General features: G+C 40.6%; 1 protein-coding gene across 2 annotated transcripts in view; it reads right to left on the minus strand.

Annotated features, from left to right (window-relative positions):
* DLG2 (discs large MAGUK scaffold protein 2) overlaps nucleotides 1-18,901 on the minus strand; it is a 581,213-nt gene that overhangs the window by 257,873 nt on the left and 304,439 nt on the right. For both annotated transcript variants that reach the window (XM_026651698.2, XM_026651699.2), the window contains exon 12: nucleotides 17,656-17,758. In XM_026651698.2, the coding sequence (XP_026507483.1) occupies nucleotides 17,656-17,758 (103 nt within the window). The remainder of the gene's footprint in view (nucleotides 1-17,655; nucleotides 17,759-18,901) is intronic.

Consider the following 18,901-nt stretch of genomic DNA (forward strand, 5'->3'; position numbering starts at 1 on the left):
GGGGGGGGGGGGGGGGGGGGGCGCAAGGTGCCTTGCACCGGCCCTGATTACATCCCTTCAATAGAGTTCTAGAGTTTTTTTAAAAAACAAACGATATAAAAAAGTATTGATTTCTTTTAAATTGTATAGGCTTTCAGAATAATTTCTATAGAATCACCATAAATGGATATCAAACCCTTAATGATTTAACCTCAATTAAATTCTATACTTCTTTTCCATATGGGGCTGACAATAGAAGGAAGAAAAAAAAAGTTCTGTGTGGCTGAAACATTTTCCTCACTAGGATTTGTTTCGTCAGTTCCTTTTTTTGCCAGTCTCTCATGATTCTAAAAAAGCTGTGGACTTTTAGAAGAGTAAAATCAGTTAAAAAGAAGGAAAATGAGCCTGTGGATGAAAAGTTGAATGACTCAGAAGACCCCAGTTACTTTGCTCCATCCCACCGAAATCTGAATGAAAGAATTTTATTTCTGTGCCTGTTTTTTTTTTTAATTGAAGCAAAGTCTTGAAAGTATCATCTTAGTATTTATTTACCATTATGTCACTGCCTATTCTTGTAGGCTGCTTTGTTGAATCATCTGGATTAAATTAACTGAAATCTAACTAACTGATACAAGGAACAATTTTCTCCTGCTCTTTTGTATTAACATTTTATGACGTGGGAAGTAATAAGCTTATGTTTACTTATCAGGCTCCTGTTGATTACTAATGCTGTAGGCTTTGTTGTTGCAAATATGATGAATATGACAAACAGTTTTGATTCCTTATTGGTAGTTGTATGTTAAAACTCTACAATACAGAGAGAAATAAGTTCGTATTTATTTACCATATTGTTAACAGTTCTCAGTTTTAAACCTTTTGGTTTAAAACTAATTTTACTGTCTAATTTGTCATTCTAATTTGACTGAGTAAGAAAATATAGTTTGGGCTTAATTCTTGTGTACTAATAACTAATATTTATGACTGTATTTAATGCTCAAAATATGCTGACAATTTTATTAATATTAATTGATTTTTCCTGTGCCTAAAACTACAATAGGTACTTTGCAGCACAGACAAAGATATGTTCACCATCAGGACACGTCTTATAATCTAAAATCCTGATTCAGCAAATTACTGACTGCACCAGGGTTTCACATGGGTATGGGGTTTGTCCACATAGAGTAGTGTGGAGCCTTATTTTATATATGATGCAACAAGCAGCACTGTCAAACAGTATGGAAGGGATGAGGTGAGAAGGGTTACAGAAACAAGGCCTCATAGTAACTCATGGGCACATTTGGTTCAATTTAAAGTTCTATTTTTAACAGTTGTCACTAGTTACAGAATCAAAGGGTTAGTCTTCAGTGTGAACTTCTTATGCTACAATGGAAACTGTGCCTATTAATTGTTAAGTTCCAATGTGCTGGCATAGAACTAGACACAAAACTAAAGTTCTTGTCCCAGATAGTTTACAAATCTAGAACACTAGCAAGGAGACAGGATGCACTGTGAGGGAAAGAGTTTTGTGTGTGGGTGGGGGCGGTAATACATTAATACATTCTGTTGTTAATATCACCTCATTTTCTGTGCGCATCATGGAAGACATGAGTCTACAAGTGGGCTTTGAGTGAAGAGCAGAGATGAAAGTAAGCCGGTCCAGTCCGGCCCGGCGTACCGGCAAGAGCCAATACACAGCCAACCATACTGGCAGGGGGCAGCTTCCCCAGACCAACAATTTAAAAGGGCCCTGGGCTCCCAGCAGCAGTCGGAGCTGCTGGCCCTTTAAATCACCACCAGAGCCCCAGGGCTCCCAGCTGTCACTACCATAAGACTCTGGCAGTGATTTAAAGGGCCTGGGGTTCCTGGCCGCCGCTACCGCAGCCGGAGTCCTGGGCCCTTTAAATCGCTTCCAGAGCCCTGGGGCAGTGGCGGTGGCCAGGAGCCCTCGGGCTCCGGTGGCGATTTAAAGGGCCCTGGGGTTTTAAAGGCCCCGCCCCTTCTGACTGAGGCCCCGCCACTTCTGCCCGAGCTCCCTCCCCACCTTGCTCAGGACCCCTGCCCTGTGTACCAGTAAGTCCCTTAAGTTACTTTTACCCCTGGTGAAGAGAAAATGGTCTCTTAATCAAACAAAAGAAAGCAAAACATGTTAAGGTTTGGAAATGCAAAAATGGCAATGGCAGGTCTATTGAGAACAATGGGAGATGGTGGCCATTTGGAAAGGGGCATCTTAATTGAGGGCAGCCTGTGATCTCAGTCCCATTGAAAACAATAGGATAAGACAGACAGTTTGAAAGAGGACAATTTTTTTGTGGCATGCTCTGAAGGAGAAAATAAAATAGTGGCCTCTGATGAAGAAACTTTAAAAAAAAAGAATTCAAAAGAACTGACATCACATGCTAAATTTCTTAGAAAATGCATTTAATTTAACACAAACGAATACACTTACTTGTAAATTCTCTGAAAATTAATTCATTACTCAACAAGTAAGTGCTGTAATTTTGAGGAGGATACACCATTCTCTTCTTTCATAGAAGAGATAGAATCCCTGATTTAAGTGGAAAATTCAATTCAGCCTTAACTATAGAGCCATATCAGGTGCTGCCATAATTTGAATATTATTGCCTACGGAATGTACTTTTCAATGGGTAAAAAAATTCAAAAGCACTTAGGACAGAAGAATCCCATTCACTGTTACAGACTAGGGACCGAATGGCTAGGAAGCAGTTCTGCAGAAAAGGACCTAGGGGTTACAGTGGACGAGAAGCTGGATATGAGTCAACAGTGTGCCCTTGTTGCCAAGAAGGCTAACGGCATTTTGGGCTGCATAAGTAGGGGCATTGCCAGCAGATCAAGGGACGTGATCGTTCCCCTCTATTCAACATTGCTGAGGTCTCATCTGGAGTACTGTGTCCAGTTTTGGGCCCCACACGTGGAAAAATTGGAAAGAGTCCAGTGGAGGGCAACGAAAATGATTAGGGGGCGGGAGCACATGACTTATGAGGAGAGGCTGAGGGAACTGGGATTGTTTAGTCTGCAGAAGAGAAGAATGAGGGGGGATTTGATAGCTGCTTCCAACTACCTGAAAGGGGGTTCCAAAGAGGATGGATCTATACTGTTCTCAGCGGTACCAGATGACAGAACAAGGAGTAATGGTCTCAAGTTGCAGTGGGGGAGGTTTAGGTTGGATATTAGGGGAAAAAATTTCACTAGGAGGGTGGTGAAGCACTGGAATGGGTTACCTAGGGAGGTGGTGGAATCTCCTTCCTTAGAGGTTTTTAAGGTCAGGCTTGACAAAGCCCTGGCTGGGATGATTTAGTTGGGAATTGGTCCTGCTATGAGCAGGGGGTTGGACTAGATGACCTCCTGAGGTCCCTTTCAACCCTGATAGTCTATGATTCTATGAAGTAACTTAGGAGTCTAAATCCAGTGTCCAAAGGGACTTATTAGGGACTTAGGAGCCAACATCTCACTGAAAGTCATTTAGACATTTTTGAATATTTTACCCATTTTTTCCCAATAAATTATCTAAATTCTTGAAAGTATAAAGAACCTTTAAAAGCAATAAATAATTAAAAATTGGTTTAATATTTATTTTAATTGCACTTATACAGGGTCCTATCCTGCAGACACATATTACCATGGAATGCTTACAACCATTCCCTATGTCTCCTAGTTAGAAGTAAAATCAGAGTGCTTGTGGTAGTAACATGCACTAAACTTGGTCATGAGTATTTTCAAGATCAGGCCCACAGCTGCCTATCCACAGATGACTGCCTATGCTTTTCAAACATTAAGGGGCTGATACTGACAATTGTTCTGTGTGCACTGTCCTCACTGAAGTCACATGCATTTCAGGGTTAGAAGAATGTATCTCAGGAGTAAGCCATAATTAAAGAGCCTGTTCTGTATCTTACTTTAACTCACAAAGAATGCAGTACGGTCTTTGGTGAATAAGAAATGCTGAACAGGACACTAATTAACCCTCATAATGCTCCTCTGAGGTAGGAAAATATCATCATGCTCCATTTCACATATAAAACTGATACAGAAAGCTGAAGTGCTGCTGAGATGACAGAATAAGAATCTAAAGGAAAAAGACAAGAAAAGATGGTAGGATAAGAAGTACAAAAGTAAACAGCAGAGTTAGGAACAGAACCCATGATACATGCTGGCTAGTCACCTGCTTGAACCACAAAACAAACTATCCCTCTCCTGTTGATACTGCCAGCACAGACAATTTTGTTATTGAAAATTCTTCTGGTAGGGAATAAAGGAAAATACGAGAGCAAACCTCATAGGACTTGAAAAAAATCCATGCAGAATCCTTCTTTCCAATAAGAATCAGGTTAGAGGATTACATCACTTATGTATATGAGTATAGTCCAACTGAACTCGATATAAAGTGATTCATATATGTTAGTGTTCTCAGGATTGTGGCCTTAGTTAAACAGCCATGATATATTTTCAGCACCGGATAGATGTACAGGAAATTGAACGTTATCCTTTTCTGTACAAATTAGGAATCTAATCTAATAAGAAAGTTACATTTAATCAACAGAAAAATATAAATTATCTGGCTTCTTTTACGGTATCCATGATTTTCTTGTTGTCAACAAGAAATTAATTGTAAAGTCTATAACTCTGTTGGAGCTCATTTTTGGTTTCCCCTGTATTAGAGCTTTAATCTCACACCCAGAATTTTAATACATCTGCTTTTGCACCCATAAATCATTTTATATTTTAGAAAGTGGATTGTTCAGTAATTGCAATGTTATTTATTGTACTTGCTATAAATGATTTAAACAATAGTGAGCCTGCAAATTAGGAAACAATTTAGGAAGGCTTGAGAAAGAATAAACTGTAATTATACACATCAATCAGTAGCCATTGTTTCTACCTTCATTACAATTATTGTCAGCACATACTAAACCAACTTTGTGGACTAACTGCAGCTAAATGAATTATCATTAGTGTTTCAAACTCAATCTCTCAGGTACCCCTTGGTTGGCAAGAGCTTGAAATTCTACAATGGGCAGTATGCTCAGTTCTAGAAGGGGAGAAGGAAGCTGAGAAGCGCCTTGTTATTTTTCAGTGACTCCTTCTGGCTGACCCAGGAACTTCTTTGAAAGGCTTCAAAAAGAGCTGACTACATCCCTCCTCAAGTAAAACAGTGGGGATTTAAGGTGAACAATTGTGGGAAAAGCCTCTGAAAGTAAAGCGAATCTGATATCAGTCCTATTAAATTACTGGAGTTAATATTCACGTACAAGAACCAATTTTTTTCCATTGAAAATTACTTTTGACTGAAAAATTTTGAGCAGTCCTCCGGCTGACTTCACCCTCAGCTGCACTGACCAGTACATGCGAGGGTGGAGTCAAGATTCTGCCAAGTCCAGCCTCTATCCACCCACTTACACACACAGGTGCCTTACAGACCCATATTCCTCTGCACAGACAAGCAACAATCTTGCCCTACATAGATATTAGTATTATAGTCACCTTGCTTCATTCCTAGTACCATTACCTCATTTCATAAAGTCATTTATACCACTCTCTTAATTCATATAGTTTTGTCTAATGTTGTTCAAATAAAATATTGATAATGAATATTTATTAGTGCAATGCAGTTGGCATGCCCTAAATAGCTGGCATATTCCTCTGCACCAGTGTCACCGCCCTACTCAAGCTCCCCGGGGGACACTCACCAGGCTGCTATGATTTGGTCTCTCCACATTGGACTGCTCTTTACCTTACCTTTGCCTGGATAGGCTTCCCAGCACTGTCTCTTTCCTTGACTTCTCTGGCATGTGTCCTGGGCACAGACTCTGTCTGTTACCCCATTCACGGAAATGGGACCTCATGATCCAACTGCACTGGGCCCCAGAACCAGTGCAGACCCCCAAGACACCCCAGAACTTAAGCACACCCTTTCCCAGAGCTCCAACCTTGTGAGCACTCGGGTTTACAGTTCACCTCTCCAGGGACAGGATATTTGAAAAAAATGGACACAGACTTCGGATAGGTTTCTAACACAATTATACTTTACTTTAGACACTGTAAGAAATATTACAGGTCTAGGTAAAACAATAAAACACACCTGTATGGCATCCCTGCCTCCATTTCCTCACTGCTCTGGAATGTCCTTTTAAGGATTCCAAGTGCCCTCTCCTGGATCTCTCTCCTCATGGTTTCTCCTCTGGAGCATGGTCAAACAAACAATCAAAAAAGACACTTCTCCCTCCAAAAACCTGTGGCCTTTGTTCCTAGTTTTAACCCCCTGCTCTGATACTTCTGTCCCTTTGTTTTCCTGTTTGGAGATTTTCTACTCTCCACTCCCCATCCCTGCAGATACAAGTGATTGAACTAGGTTTCCAGCTCAGGCATTCTTCTTGGCATACCATTGCCCTATCAGACTACAATCGTTAAGGTTGACAGCGTCTTTTGCTTAGTCTGTAGCTTCTTCCAGACGGGGTGGATGCTACATATCAGGGACCTCATCAACCCACGACTGACTCACTACACATTGCACTGTTCAACAATACAGCAATTTCCTAAATTTATAAGTTATACATAGATTCCCCAGATTTTCACAATAAGCTTTTCTCATCATGCTAGAATTAATTCTATTCTATTTAGGGCCTTACAACTTAATATCAAATATAAAGTCTCTAAGTTATGACATTAGTGAAGCAATACTTTATTCCCATGCAGGCTAACTCCTAACATTACATTTCCTTCACGCAGTTATAAAACTGAGGAAATTTGCACTGAAATTGATACACAAACACTGAGTCTGTTCCATCAGAATACACCATCCTCCAAAGCCTGCATAATAAATAATAGTAGGCACATATATAGGTCTTTATACTTTCAAAGCACAAACATTAACTAATCCTCACCACACTTTTGTGAGGTCAGAATTCAAGTATTATTGCTACATTTATAGAAAGGGAAACAAAAACAGAGTTTAGAGTGAATTATGTAAAATCCTGCAGTCAGTGACGAAGTCACAATTAGAACTCAGGACTTCTTGCTCCCCGGCCCATGCTCTGTCCATTAGACTATGCTGTCTATCTATCTTCTAGCAGAAGACCTCATAATTTTACATTGCTCTTGAACTCACTACTAGAATGACAAGCCACTTTTGAAAGAGGGTTTGGAGATAGGCCTATAAGCAAAATAGTTTACAAATCTATAGGTCTAATTCTACCTTGAGGATGGATATGGCAGATTTTCAACAAATTTGTACAACAACATGTATCTTTAGTAGTCAAATACCGTTCATGGCATAATGTATTAGCATTAGTGCAAGCAACCTAAATTTTAGAATACGTATGTGTGCTTTGGGGTTAATGGGGCTCACATTGCAGTGGTTAGGAGCTTTGCCTTCAGTTGGAAGAGGCTCAGAGCCCTTGTTGATTTTCACTCATACACACACACAACCTCCCTAATCCTGGATAAGATTTTAAAAAGTGACTAGTGATTTTGGAAACCTCATTTTTGGGTGCTCATCTTAAGACATATTAAAGGGACCTGATTTTCAGAGGGTAAGTGGGCCAGCACTTTCTGAAAATCCAGCCCTTTCAAGGAAAAACAATTCCTTGGCTAACCAGCAAATGCTTCTAACAACTGAAAGGGAGATGAGCTCTTTGACTTTGTCATGTCTGTTTGAGAGATACCTGAAATAGTGTTTTGAAATCTGAGCATGCACCTGAATTTTGCCGATAGCCTTTTCTTTTTTAATCTCTCTCTACTACCCACATTTTCTGATGCATCTGCCCATATTTTTTAATGCAATTAGTGTTCCAATTTAGCACCTGGAAATGCTCTGATTTATTCTCTAGGTCTCATTCTTTTAAATATTCTCGTATGCAATTCTCTTACACAAAGCTACAGATGCCATGTAAATAAACTTAAATACAGTATATTCAATTATTTAAATATATTTATATAGCATGCCACACTGAGATGACAATTAGAACTAATATTTAGAAAACTCATTCAGGATTATTTTGTGCATGTAAAGTGCTTTTAAAGAAAAGTGCTGTATACAGAAAGCATGAGGTATAATGATAATTTTTAAAATCACTTTTCCTTGCAAATCTCAGGGGAAAGTACTTACAGATGTCTAAGGTTAATATTTTCAGAGCTGCATTTCTGACATTAGGCACCTAAATCAATAGTTAGTAATCTAAATACAACTATCTGACTTTCCAAAGAACAAATCAACCACTGAAACTCAGCAGCTTTAAAAATCAGGCCATTTTTATTTAGGTGTTTAACTGGATTTAGGAGATTAGCTTTAGGCATCTAGATTTGAAATTGTTGACTTTAGTATCTTTGAGCCATCCTCAACTTACAACCACAGAGGAAAGTAATTGCATTCAATAGACATTCCTGCTTCTAAGAGAAAATATATTGTACAATGTAACTTGCTATGTTTTTCGGGGTATATCTCACCAAATCAGTCCCCTGCCATTGTAAAGGTCTCAGGCATCGGTGTACCTCAGTCCCTCCTATTCTCTGCCTGTGGCAAACAATAGATTAGTTGCTGGAGGGCTGTAATACTTTAGTCAACTCCAGGTTATTGGGCTCATTGCAGAGATAACTGGTGGGGTTTAGTGGCCTGTGATGTGCAGGAAATTAGATTAGTTGATCTGGTAGTCCCTTCTGGCCTTAGACTCTGATTCTGTAACACATTTATACATTTATAGAAGTTTAACTCTATACATACACAATTATAATATGCCTTTTACTGACTTTAATTTCACGTCTTAGCACTGCAATGTTAAATTTATTTTAGATTGTTTATTCCATTTACACTTTTCAAAGCTTTTACCTGAATTGCTATCTTTAGCATTAACAAGGTGACTCAAGCTGGAGAGAGAGAAGCTGGAACTGAAGAAATCATGGGTCTGTAAATGCAATGACCCATCATGCAAAGGTTTATTCCACTAAAAAAAGAACAGATTTTTTTTTTAAGCTGACATGACAGATTGCACTTTGGCAACGATTCTTTAGTTGATAAAGAGTTAGTAATGACAGCTGAGCCTAACCTTTACGCTTATTTCTCCTGGTAACTGTCGGAGTAGCCAAAGAGGCTATTAGCAGGCTAAAAAGAAATGAAGTTAATGACAGACAAAGATGGTACACGAAGAAGCAATCACTGTAGGAGCAGCTATTGTAGTAACTATTATTTCCATAGGTTTGCTAGTTGACGATAGCCAGATCAAAAATATGACATCACTGTTTAAGAGGCTACTTTATAGTCATATGTTTATGCTCCAGAGATATGCCCAATCTCAAAACTTGTACCATGTGACAGCTGTTAGATGAGCCATTACAGGTGCCACAGGTAGCTCTTGAAATCTGACAGGGTGGCACCCTGATGTCATAATCATGGCTTTTGCAGATCCTGTGTAAATTTTCCCCAATTTGGGCAAGTTAGGTGTCAGTTCACACATGATTAGTAAAGACTTTTTAGAGTTTGGCAGCTAAATTCTTAGGAGAGTGCAATTCTTAGAATTGAGCATGCTCCATCCCCACTCAACGTTATGTGCAACCAAAATGCACATGCACCAACCCCCCCAGAATTAAATAGCATGCTCCATTCCTACAGCTATAAGGGCTGAGCAGAACTTTCCCCTGCAATAGCTCCTCCTGGCAGCCAGGAGCTGCTGTGGCAACAAGCAGAACTGAGAACAGGGAAACTGTGTCTCCTGTCCTATCAATGTTCCCACTACTGGTGCCTGGACAGTGAGAAGAAAGCAGAAACTGTCTGCTTAATGCAGAAGGATGAGGGACTGGGACTAGGCAAGATGGCTAAATACTTTGCCTCAGTTTTTAATGAGAAAGTTGCAGGCGATGACAGGTTGGCTAATGGGAACAAGGATAAGGAAGTAGAAATTACTACATCCAAGGTGGAAGCCAAAGTCAAACATCTTAATGGAACCAAATCGGGGTGCCTGGATAATCTCCATTCAAGATTATTAAAGGAACTGACACATGAAATTGCAAGCCCAATAGCAAGGATTTTGATGAATCTGTAAACTCAGATTCATACTCTATGACTGGAAAGTTGCAAATAGAGTACATATATTTAAGAAAAGAAAAAAATAAGGTGATCATGGAAACTAATGGCCCATTAGTTTAACCTCAATTGTATTCAAGGTCTTAGAACAAATTTTGAAAGAGAGAGTAATTAAAGACATACAGATGAAGATAATGGGGACAAAAGACAACATGGTTTTATTAAAGGTAGACCGTGCCATACCAACCTGATTTCTTTCTTTGAGAAGATAACTGATTTTATAAACAAAGGAAATGAAGTAGATCTAACCTACCTGGATTTTAGTAAAACATTTAATACAATTCCACATGGGAAATTATTAAAGTGGAGAAGATGGGGATTAATACGAGAATTAAAAGGTGAACTGTCAGGCTGGAGGGACGGTAATAATGGAGTTCCTAAAGGATCCGTCTTGAAATGAATCTTATTTAACATTTTCATTAATGACCTTGGCACAAAATGTGGAAGTATGCTATTCAAATTTGCAGATAACACAAAGTTGGGAGGTATTGCCAATATGGAGGAAGACTGGAATATCATACAAGAAGATTTGGATAACCTTGAAAACTGGAGTAATGGAAATGGGATGAAATTGAATAGTGCAAAGTGAAAGGTTATGCGCTTAGGGACTAACAAAAATATTTGTTATAAATTGGGGACTTATGTGATGCAGCCTCAAAAAAAGGTTAATGCAATCCTAGGATGCATCAGGCAAAGTATTTCCAGTAGAGATATGGAAGTGTTATTACCTTGTACAAGGCACTGATGAGATCTCATCTGGAATACTGTGTGTATTTCTGGTCTTCCATGTTTAAAAAAGATGAATTCAAACGGGAACAAGTGCAAGAAGGGCTACCAGGAGGATCTGAAGAAGGGATACCCTATCTTATGAGAGGAGACTTAAGGTGTTTGGCTTGATCAGTCTAACAAAACAAAGGGTGAGGGGAGATATGATTGCTCTCGATAAATACATCAAAGGGATGAGCACCAGTGAGGGAGACAGCATTCAAATTAAGGGCCAATGTTGGCACAAGAACAAATCAATATAAACTGGCCATCAACAAGTTTAGGCTTAAAATTAGATGAAAGTTCCTCACTATCAGAGGAGTGAAGTTCTGAAACAGCCTTCCAAGAGGAGTAGTGGGGGAAAAAACCCTAACTTGCTTCAAGACTGAGCTTGATATGTTTATGGAGGGGATGGTATGATGAAGTTGCCTATAATGGCATATGGGCCATTTGTGACTGCTATTACCACGTATCTCCAATGGCTGGAGATAGGACACTAGATGGGGAGGGCTCTGAGTTACTACAGTGAATTCCTTCCCAGATGTCTGGCTCATGGCTCTTGCCCACATGTTCGGAATCTAACTGACCACCATATTTGGGGTCAGGAAGGAATTTTCTCCAGGTCAGAATGGCAGAGACTCTAGAGGCTTTTTGCCTTCCTCATCAGCATGGGGCACAGGTCACTTGCTGATCTGAACTAGAGTAAATGGTGGATTCTCTGTAATGAAGTCTTTAGCTCAAGATTAAGAACTTCAGTAACTCAGACAGAGGTTATGGGCCTATTACACAAGTGGGTGGGAGAGGTTCTGTGTCTTGCAATGTGCAGAAGGTCAAATGAGACAATCATTGATAGACTTTAAGGCCAAAATAGACCATGAGAACATTCCCTATCCTGCCTTGAAAATCTCAACCGTTTTTATTTTTTATCCCCCATTATAATTCATTTAATTTTGAGGGCATTTTCCCCCCCTGCATCAAAATTATTTTACTCACTTCTGTTGAGAATTATTCATGGGAGGAAGAAGAGTCCAGTGACTATACAGGTGGCTATACAGTTTACTACTGCTAGATACATCCCACTGGCGTTGGCTGAGACTTGTTAATGTTTGTAAAGCTCTATACTATCCTCAGATGGAAGTTGCTATATAAGTGTCAAATATTATTATGCTAATTCAGTGGTGGGCAACTTGCAGCCCGTCAGGGTAATCCGCTGGGGGGCCAAGAGACAGTTTGTTTACATTGACCATCCACAGGCACAGCCGCCCGCAGCTCCCTGGATGGTCAATGTAAACAGTCTTGCGGCCTGCCAATGGATTACACTGATGGGCTGCGTGCGGCCCGTGGGCCGCAGGTTGCCCACCACTGCACTAACTTCTTAAATAGCTTACAAGTTTTGAAAAGCTGCATGCAGCACTTGTACTGACTTCACTGGGAGCAGCACATTCAAACCAGCACTGGGCTTTGACAATGCACAATGTCTCCTTTGCTAGGTAATAAGGTTAGCTTGGCACCTGTCACACTCCTTAATACTTAATTTGCCTTGGAATTTCCTCAGCATCAGAATTCTCCAGCATTGGAGAATAACTACTGTTTTCTGGAGTCCCCCATATCACATCCTTTAATATCACGGTCCTCAGCTCTCACTGTAGTTGCTTTCTTTGTACTTTGTAAAATATCCGGGCTATTTTTGGGTGAATGGCCCATTAAATTACCCCATGAATAAACCTATTTCTTATTACAGCAAAGTAGGGAAAATCTGGAGTGCATGTTTCTGATTTTTTATTATACTATAGATTCAAGAGCATTTCTGCGGGAAAGCCTCAATAGAATGGGAATTCAACTTTAATTCAGAACATCTTGGTCACTCAATATATGCACCAATGTCCCATTATGATGCATGGAACCTGTTTGTCTCATCTGCATCATCCCTTCTTTCTAAATTATTCTCCTAATCAAAAATACATTGGATTTTTCAGCCAGTGAAATCTCCCACTCAGCTCCAGGAGCCAGGCAATCAGTTAAAAATGATTCTAAACGTTTTTACTGTTACTGACTTTACAATGCTGGCATTCTCCAGCCAGCCAGATGAACACCGAGGATGAAGAGGGGGTGTTTATGCCTCCTTCCCCATATACACGTGTTCATATATACTCTTTTCCCACACACACACATAAAATACACTTTAAAAGTGTATGCGTGACACACAGTCTTTGTACTCCGGATTCTCTGAGCAGACATGCACACACAGAGGCACCAAGATGCTGAGGGCCCAGATCCTCAGCGGCATATATTAGTGTAACTCCATCAAAGTCAATGGAGCGACACCAATTTATATCAACTACAGAAAAGATCCCGAGTATGTGTGTATGTATATTTAAATGTATATCAAGACAGCTTGCCACAGATGTATAGATAAAGCCATTTACATTTGCAGTGTATTTTATATCTACCTTATTTCTGTAGCATCCAGAAGGGCTAGATGTGTGAATCATGCATATGCATTAAAATTATACCAAAACAGCAGACTCATCAAGACATGCATTTACATTTTTGAGGTAGCAAGTAGGCGGTAATAGTGGGGGATAAGAAGTAACCCAGAAGTCATTCCATAAGGAAAGTACAACAGTGGTGCTTAGAAATTGTAGTCTAGTATTTTAAAAACATAAGATTTCTCCCTCCCCACCCCACCTACAATTCAGACACAGATGTAAGACAAAGAAGGGACTCCTATAAAAGCTGATGCAGGTCACATGTGAACAGGCAAAAAAGTGGTGTCTGTAATAATACTTAACATGAACTCCAAACTTCAGAGAAAAAGGAACTACAAACAGGAATTATCTGTTTCACTATTTTAAGATGCTTTTAACTACAATTATAGCTCTAATAACTACCATTGCTAACATCAGCAAATAAAGATACAAGTGTATCAGAGAGGATAGCTGTCTCTGAGATTCCCATTCTCACCAAAACTCAGATAGTCAATTACTACTCAACATACTCAGCTTTCCTCAAAAATGTATAGTGCTGTATTTGTGCCAACAAGCAGCTAACAATGCAAATAGGGATAGAGTGCAAATGTACTCATTTTAACAACTTTTTGGCCCCTTCGGCGTCAATTGGTCTAATCAAGTTGTAATTAATGAATGTCTTCCCTTCATACATGTTGCTACAGTAAGGTGTTAATTGATTTGCTTGAAAGATTTATAGCACACGGAACAGCTGACTGGCTTAATGGTTTTCCCAGGGATTGCTGTGAGGGAACAGCTGCAGAGATACTGCAATGCAGCACAGCACAGAGTTTCCAGACTACTGACACTGAATATTTTGCAAAAATCTGAGGATGAAATTCTGTTTACAGCCCTGTACTGGGGATGAATGGGTGCAGCTGAGAGTAGAATGTGGAATTTATCTCTTAGGGGATGTCTACACAACAACTCGACACGCGCGGCTGGCCTGTGCCAGCTGACTCAGGCACGCGAGGCTCGGGCTGTTTCACTGCTGTGTAGATTTATGGGCTTGGGCTCTTGGATCCTGCAAGGTGAGGGGGTCCCAGAGCTCAGGCTCCAGCCCACGCCCATAAGTCTACACAGCAATGAAACAGCCCCACAGCCTGAGCCCTGCAAGCCTGAGTCAGCTGGTATGGGCCAGCTGTGGGTGTCTAGTTGCTGTGTGGACATACCCTTAGTGTTCCCAACCTAGAGGCCAATATTTTCTTCCCCCACCTCTCCTCCATTCAGGATGAGTTGTCTATATTTAAAGCATGGTTCCCCTTCCTTTCAAACTGTAACAGTTACACGGGCCACAGAATTTTACCGTAACTCCTTCCTTACTGTACTGCAGCACCACCATCACCACTAAAATGGGAATACATACTATCCAATGGAATTTGAAATGCTGAAGATATTTCCTTTACTCCCAATAGGACAACTGTGGGTGAATGCTGACTTCTTAAAGAGAGCCATTGAACACGCACATGGCCATGCCCTTTTAAGATGTGCCTCATCTTACAATAGCTACTCAGGACGTACCAAGTAAGTCCATGCTGCAGAAGAGGATGCCTGGCTCCTTGCTGGCTGTGCATTTTTACGAAGGCACTAACTGGCTTTAAAAGGAGTTTGAAAAGATTGCTATTCAGGAAAAAAGTGAGGGCAAGCAAAAATGTTTCCATGAGTATGGTTATCAATGTGAAAGCATGGATAAAATATCAGTGAGTGGGCCCCCCTCATCTTTTTGATCGACAAGTTTTTAATCGCTTGTATTCATTTCTTTACCTTCAACTAGCAGTTGAGTACACGAGTAGTCTCATTGAAGTCAATGGGACTGCTCTTCTGCTTAATGCTAGGCAGGTGTTGAAATATCCAGCTGAACTGGAGCTGCAGTAATCATTATGGATCATAGAATTATAGAAATGTAAGGCTGGAAGGGACCTCAGGAAGACATCAAGTCCAGCCCCTACACTGGCGGACCAAGTAAACCTAGACCATCCCTGAAAGGTGTTTCTTCAACCTGTTCTTAAAACCCTCCAATGATGGTGATTCCCCAGCCTCCCTTGGAAGCCTAGTCCAGAGCTCAACTACCCTTACAGTAGGAAAGTTTTACCTAACATCTAACTTAAATTTCCCTTGCTGTGGATTAAGCCTATTACTTCTTATCCTACCTGAAGGAGATGTTACTACCTTGTACAGTAACTGCAGTTCTTTGAGATGCGTCTCCCTGCAGGTTCTCCACATCACATGCACCCCATGCATCTTCCACTGGAGATTTTCAGTAGCAGTGCACATTTGGCCGACGCAGGTGCCCTACACAACCTCATGCTCCACACCAAGGCTATATAGGGTCGGGCAGGTGACCTGTCCTCAGTTCCTTCTCCTCTGCAAAGTTCCACAGAGGAAACTGGAAGCAGAGGGGAAGGAGAGGGGATAGTAGAGCACCCATAGGGGGAGACACCTCAGAGAACTCCAGTTACTGCACAAGGTGAGTAACCTCTCCTTCTTCAAGTAGTGCTCCTATGGGTGCACTACTGAGCAGTACCTGCAGCTGGAGGGGGAGGCTTCAGAGCCGAGTCCAAGACTGAAACAAGACTGCATTCCCAAGGGCAGCATCTGATCTGGAAAACTGGATGGTTTTTCAGGTCAAATTTGCGATAGCTTTGGGTTGACCAAAACTGCATTTTTTAGCAAATAAACCATTGATCCAAAAATGTAACCCAATTCTAGATGGCCCACCTCACCTTTTTATTTCTTGTATTTTTAGTTCCAATTCTATCCTCACTTTTCTTCTTCTTCCCTCCCCACTCTGCTTTTATCTTCCATCTTTATAACTTTGTCCCATACCAATTTGTCTATTTCTGTTTCAGAGAGGTAAGGGAAATAAAAAAGGCGCGTGTGTGTAAGAAAGACCAAGAAAGAGGAGAAGGGTTGGGGAAATGGAATGCTCTCCTGTTTACCCACCAAAACATGTTTTATTTTTGCTAGCCTCTGCATTTCCTAGTTCCAGGCAAGATGAGAAGTGAAAATGCCTTAATAACAAGAGAAAAGCTATTCAGCCTGATGGCAAGCTCTAGAAATCTTGCAATAGAACCCACTTACATAAGATTTCCAGGCAACTCTACATACTCAAAAATGCTTCAGAGTTCATATAAGGTTCAGATAAACATTTGGATGCTCAAAGCAAACCAAGCGAGAACTTTGAATCCATTCACCACTATTACCTCCTCTTTTCCTTTGCACTGCAACTGTAGGTTAGAGGGTCAGTTTATAATATCGCAACAGCTATGTATTTTATGCTCTTTTCTTTACCACATGAATAGTAACTTATTGAACCATTAACTCTTTCCTCCATTTTAATTGCCGATCATCAGCTGGCTGCTCAAAAAGCTGGCACATTATGCACTATTGTTTACCATCCAAAAAATCAAGAGCTGCAATTTTACTTGCGACTTTCTGTAATAACAGTCTAAATTGATATTTATGTTCCTATTAAACTGGAAAAGATAAACAAGACAGCAGCAAATAATGGGAACCAAGAATACATTGGACTAACATTTCATTCAAAATCTTCTGTCAAGAACTTTCTGTAATACAATTATTTGTACCCCTTCTTCCTTGATCTGAAATTTTTCTATATCTCTATATATATATACAATCACACACTAAAACAATTATTTCATGTATGTAATAAAGTATAATATTTGAAATTTTGTTTGCTTCTAATTCTCCTATCTTTTTCTCCTTACCTCATCTCTTTCCATAGTATCTGTCTTAATTGCACGTTTTCTGTTTTAATTTTAAGTTGGGGTGGGGGAGTCTGAGTCAGAGCATGAGAAAGGGAGTGAGTGAGAATTTATTATTTATGAAAAGTGGCAGCTTGACAAAGCCTGGTGACTGAAGTCCTCAGTTTAGCCACCGAAAAGGTACAGCACGGAAGTACAACTGGCCTACCAGTGTGTCTCAGTTCTCACACGGAGGGACCACTTTCTAAGGGTGAAAAGGTACTTCACTCTCTATGTCTATTCAGCCCTTGGTATCCCTGAGATTATCAGCAAGAGGTCCCATGAGCGCCACATTTGAGGACAGTTAGTGTGAGGAGGACATCTCTTCATCCACCAGGCAGTGGAATAAGACCACATAAGTCATCACACACAGGGTGCCAAACCACCACCGTTTTATTCTGTATGATTCTTATCTCCACTTTTCCCCAATTTTATTGCTTTTCCTATTCTTGAAGTCTTGCAAGGTAGATGACATTCTTCCAGCCAAAGAGCATCAGATGAAACCCAACAGCACTTCTTAATTGGACAGTAAATCAGTGCATTGACTTACCTTCCGGCTGGTATTGTGCTACGATTGTTACTATCTGCCCTGCTCCTTTCAGTGCAGCTGCAGCCTGCTCATGGGTGGCACCCCGAAGATCAATGCCATTCACCTGCAGGAGAAATGAAAACAAAAAACAACCATCTGAACTTGCTTCATAATGGATGGAAAGCCATGGAGAATCTGCTTTAATACTTGGGAAAGGGCATTGGGGTAGGGAGGGGGAGAAACTCATGTCACCAGTGTTCAAGAACAAAGACAAATTATAATAGACTCATATGAAGCTACTTACGATTGACCAAGATCCTTTGCCACTGGATCAGACTACTGTACATGGTGTTTATAACACACTGATCCGCGTTACATTCACCGGAGATGGCTGCCTATCTTGTTTTCTGCTCTCTTAAGTTCACATTTTTCTTAATCTTTTTTCTTAAAATCTTGACCAATTTTAACTTGACTGAGCACAGTGGAAAGGGAGTCCTGACAGGAACCCAGCTGGGACACACCGATCCTGCTCTTGCAACCCTGGTGTAACCTTAACCTGCAGGGGCCAGCTTCAATGTGCTCCACTGATGGGAGACATTCTATCAGCAGAGCATCTGCTGTAGCGGAGCCTTGCTCTACCATACCCCAGCCCTGAATGCCTCCTTCCTGTTCCCAACATGCCTCCTCCCCATCTTGCGCTGGGCAGTTCAGATGCAGGAGGGAGGTGGTAGCATAGGTGCAGTAGGCAGCCTAGCCACCTCTGCCAGCTTTACACAGACTGGAGATTTTCCACGGGGGTTTCTCCACTAGTTTAACTTCACTTTGGGTTGTATAAGCAGTGTAACACGAACTTAGCCGACAGAGAATCCAGCTCTAAAGGTTTGTGGACACTTCAAAACCTGTTTCATGTACAGAGCTAGTTGGTGATACATGCTTTGTCAGCAGCTATCATGAGGAAGTCAGCCAAATGGCACACAAAGTGGGAATGTGCTAATAAAGTTTGTGGATGACACAAAGCTGGGAGTTATTGCAAATACAGAGAAGGACCGGGATATCATACAGGAAGATCTGGATGACCTTGTAAACTGGAGTAATAGTAATAGGATGAAATTTAATAGTGAAAAGTGCAAGGTCATGCATTTACAGATTAATAACAAGAATTTTTGTTATAAGCTGGGGACTCATCAGTTGGAAGTAACAGAGGAGGAGAATGACCTCGGAGTATTGGTTGATCACAGTGTGACTATGAGCCGCCAATGTGATATGG

This window comes from Terrapene carolina, unplaced genomic scaffold (genome assembly GCF_002925995.2).
Source record: "Terrapene carolina triunguis isolate 2854851 unplaced genomic scaffold, T_m_triunguis-2.0 Scaffold97, whole genome shotgun sequence".
Classification (NCBI taxonomy): domain Eukaryota; kingdom Metazoa; phylum Chordata; order Testudines; family Emydidae; genus Terrapene; species Terrapene triunguis.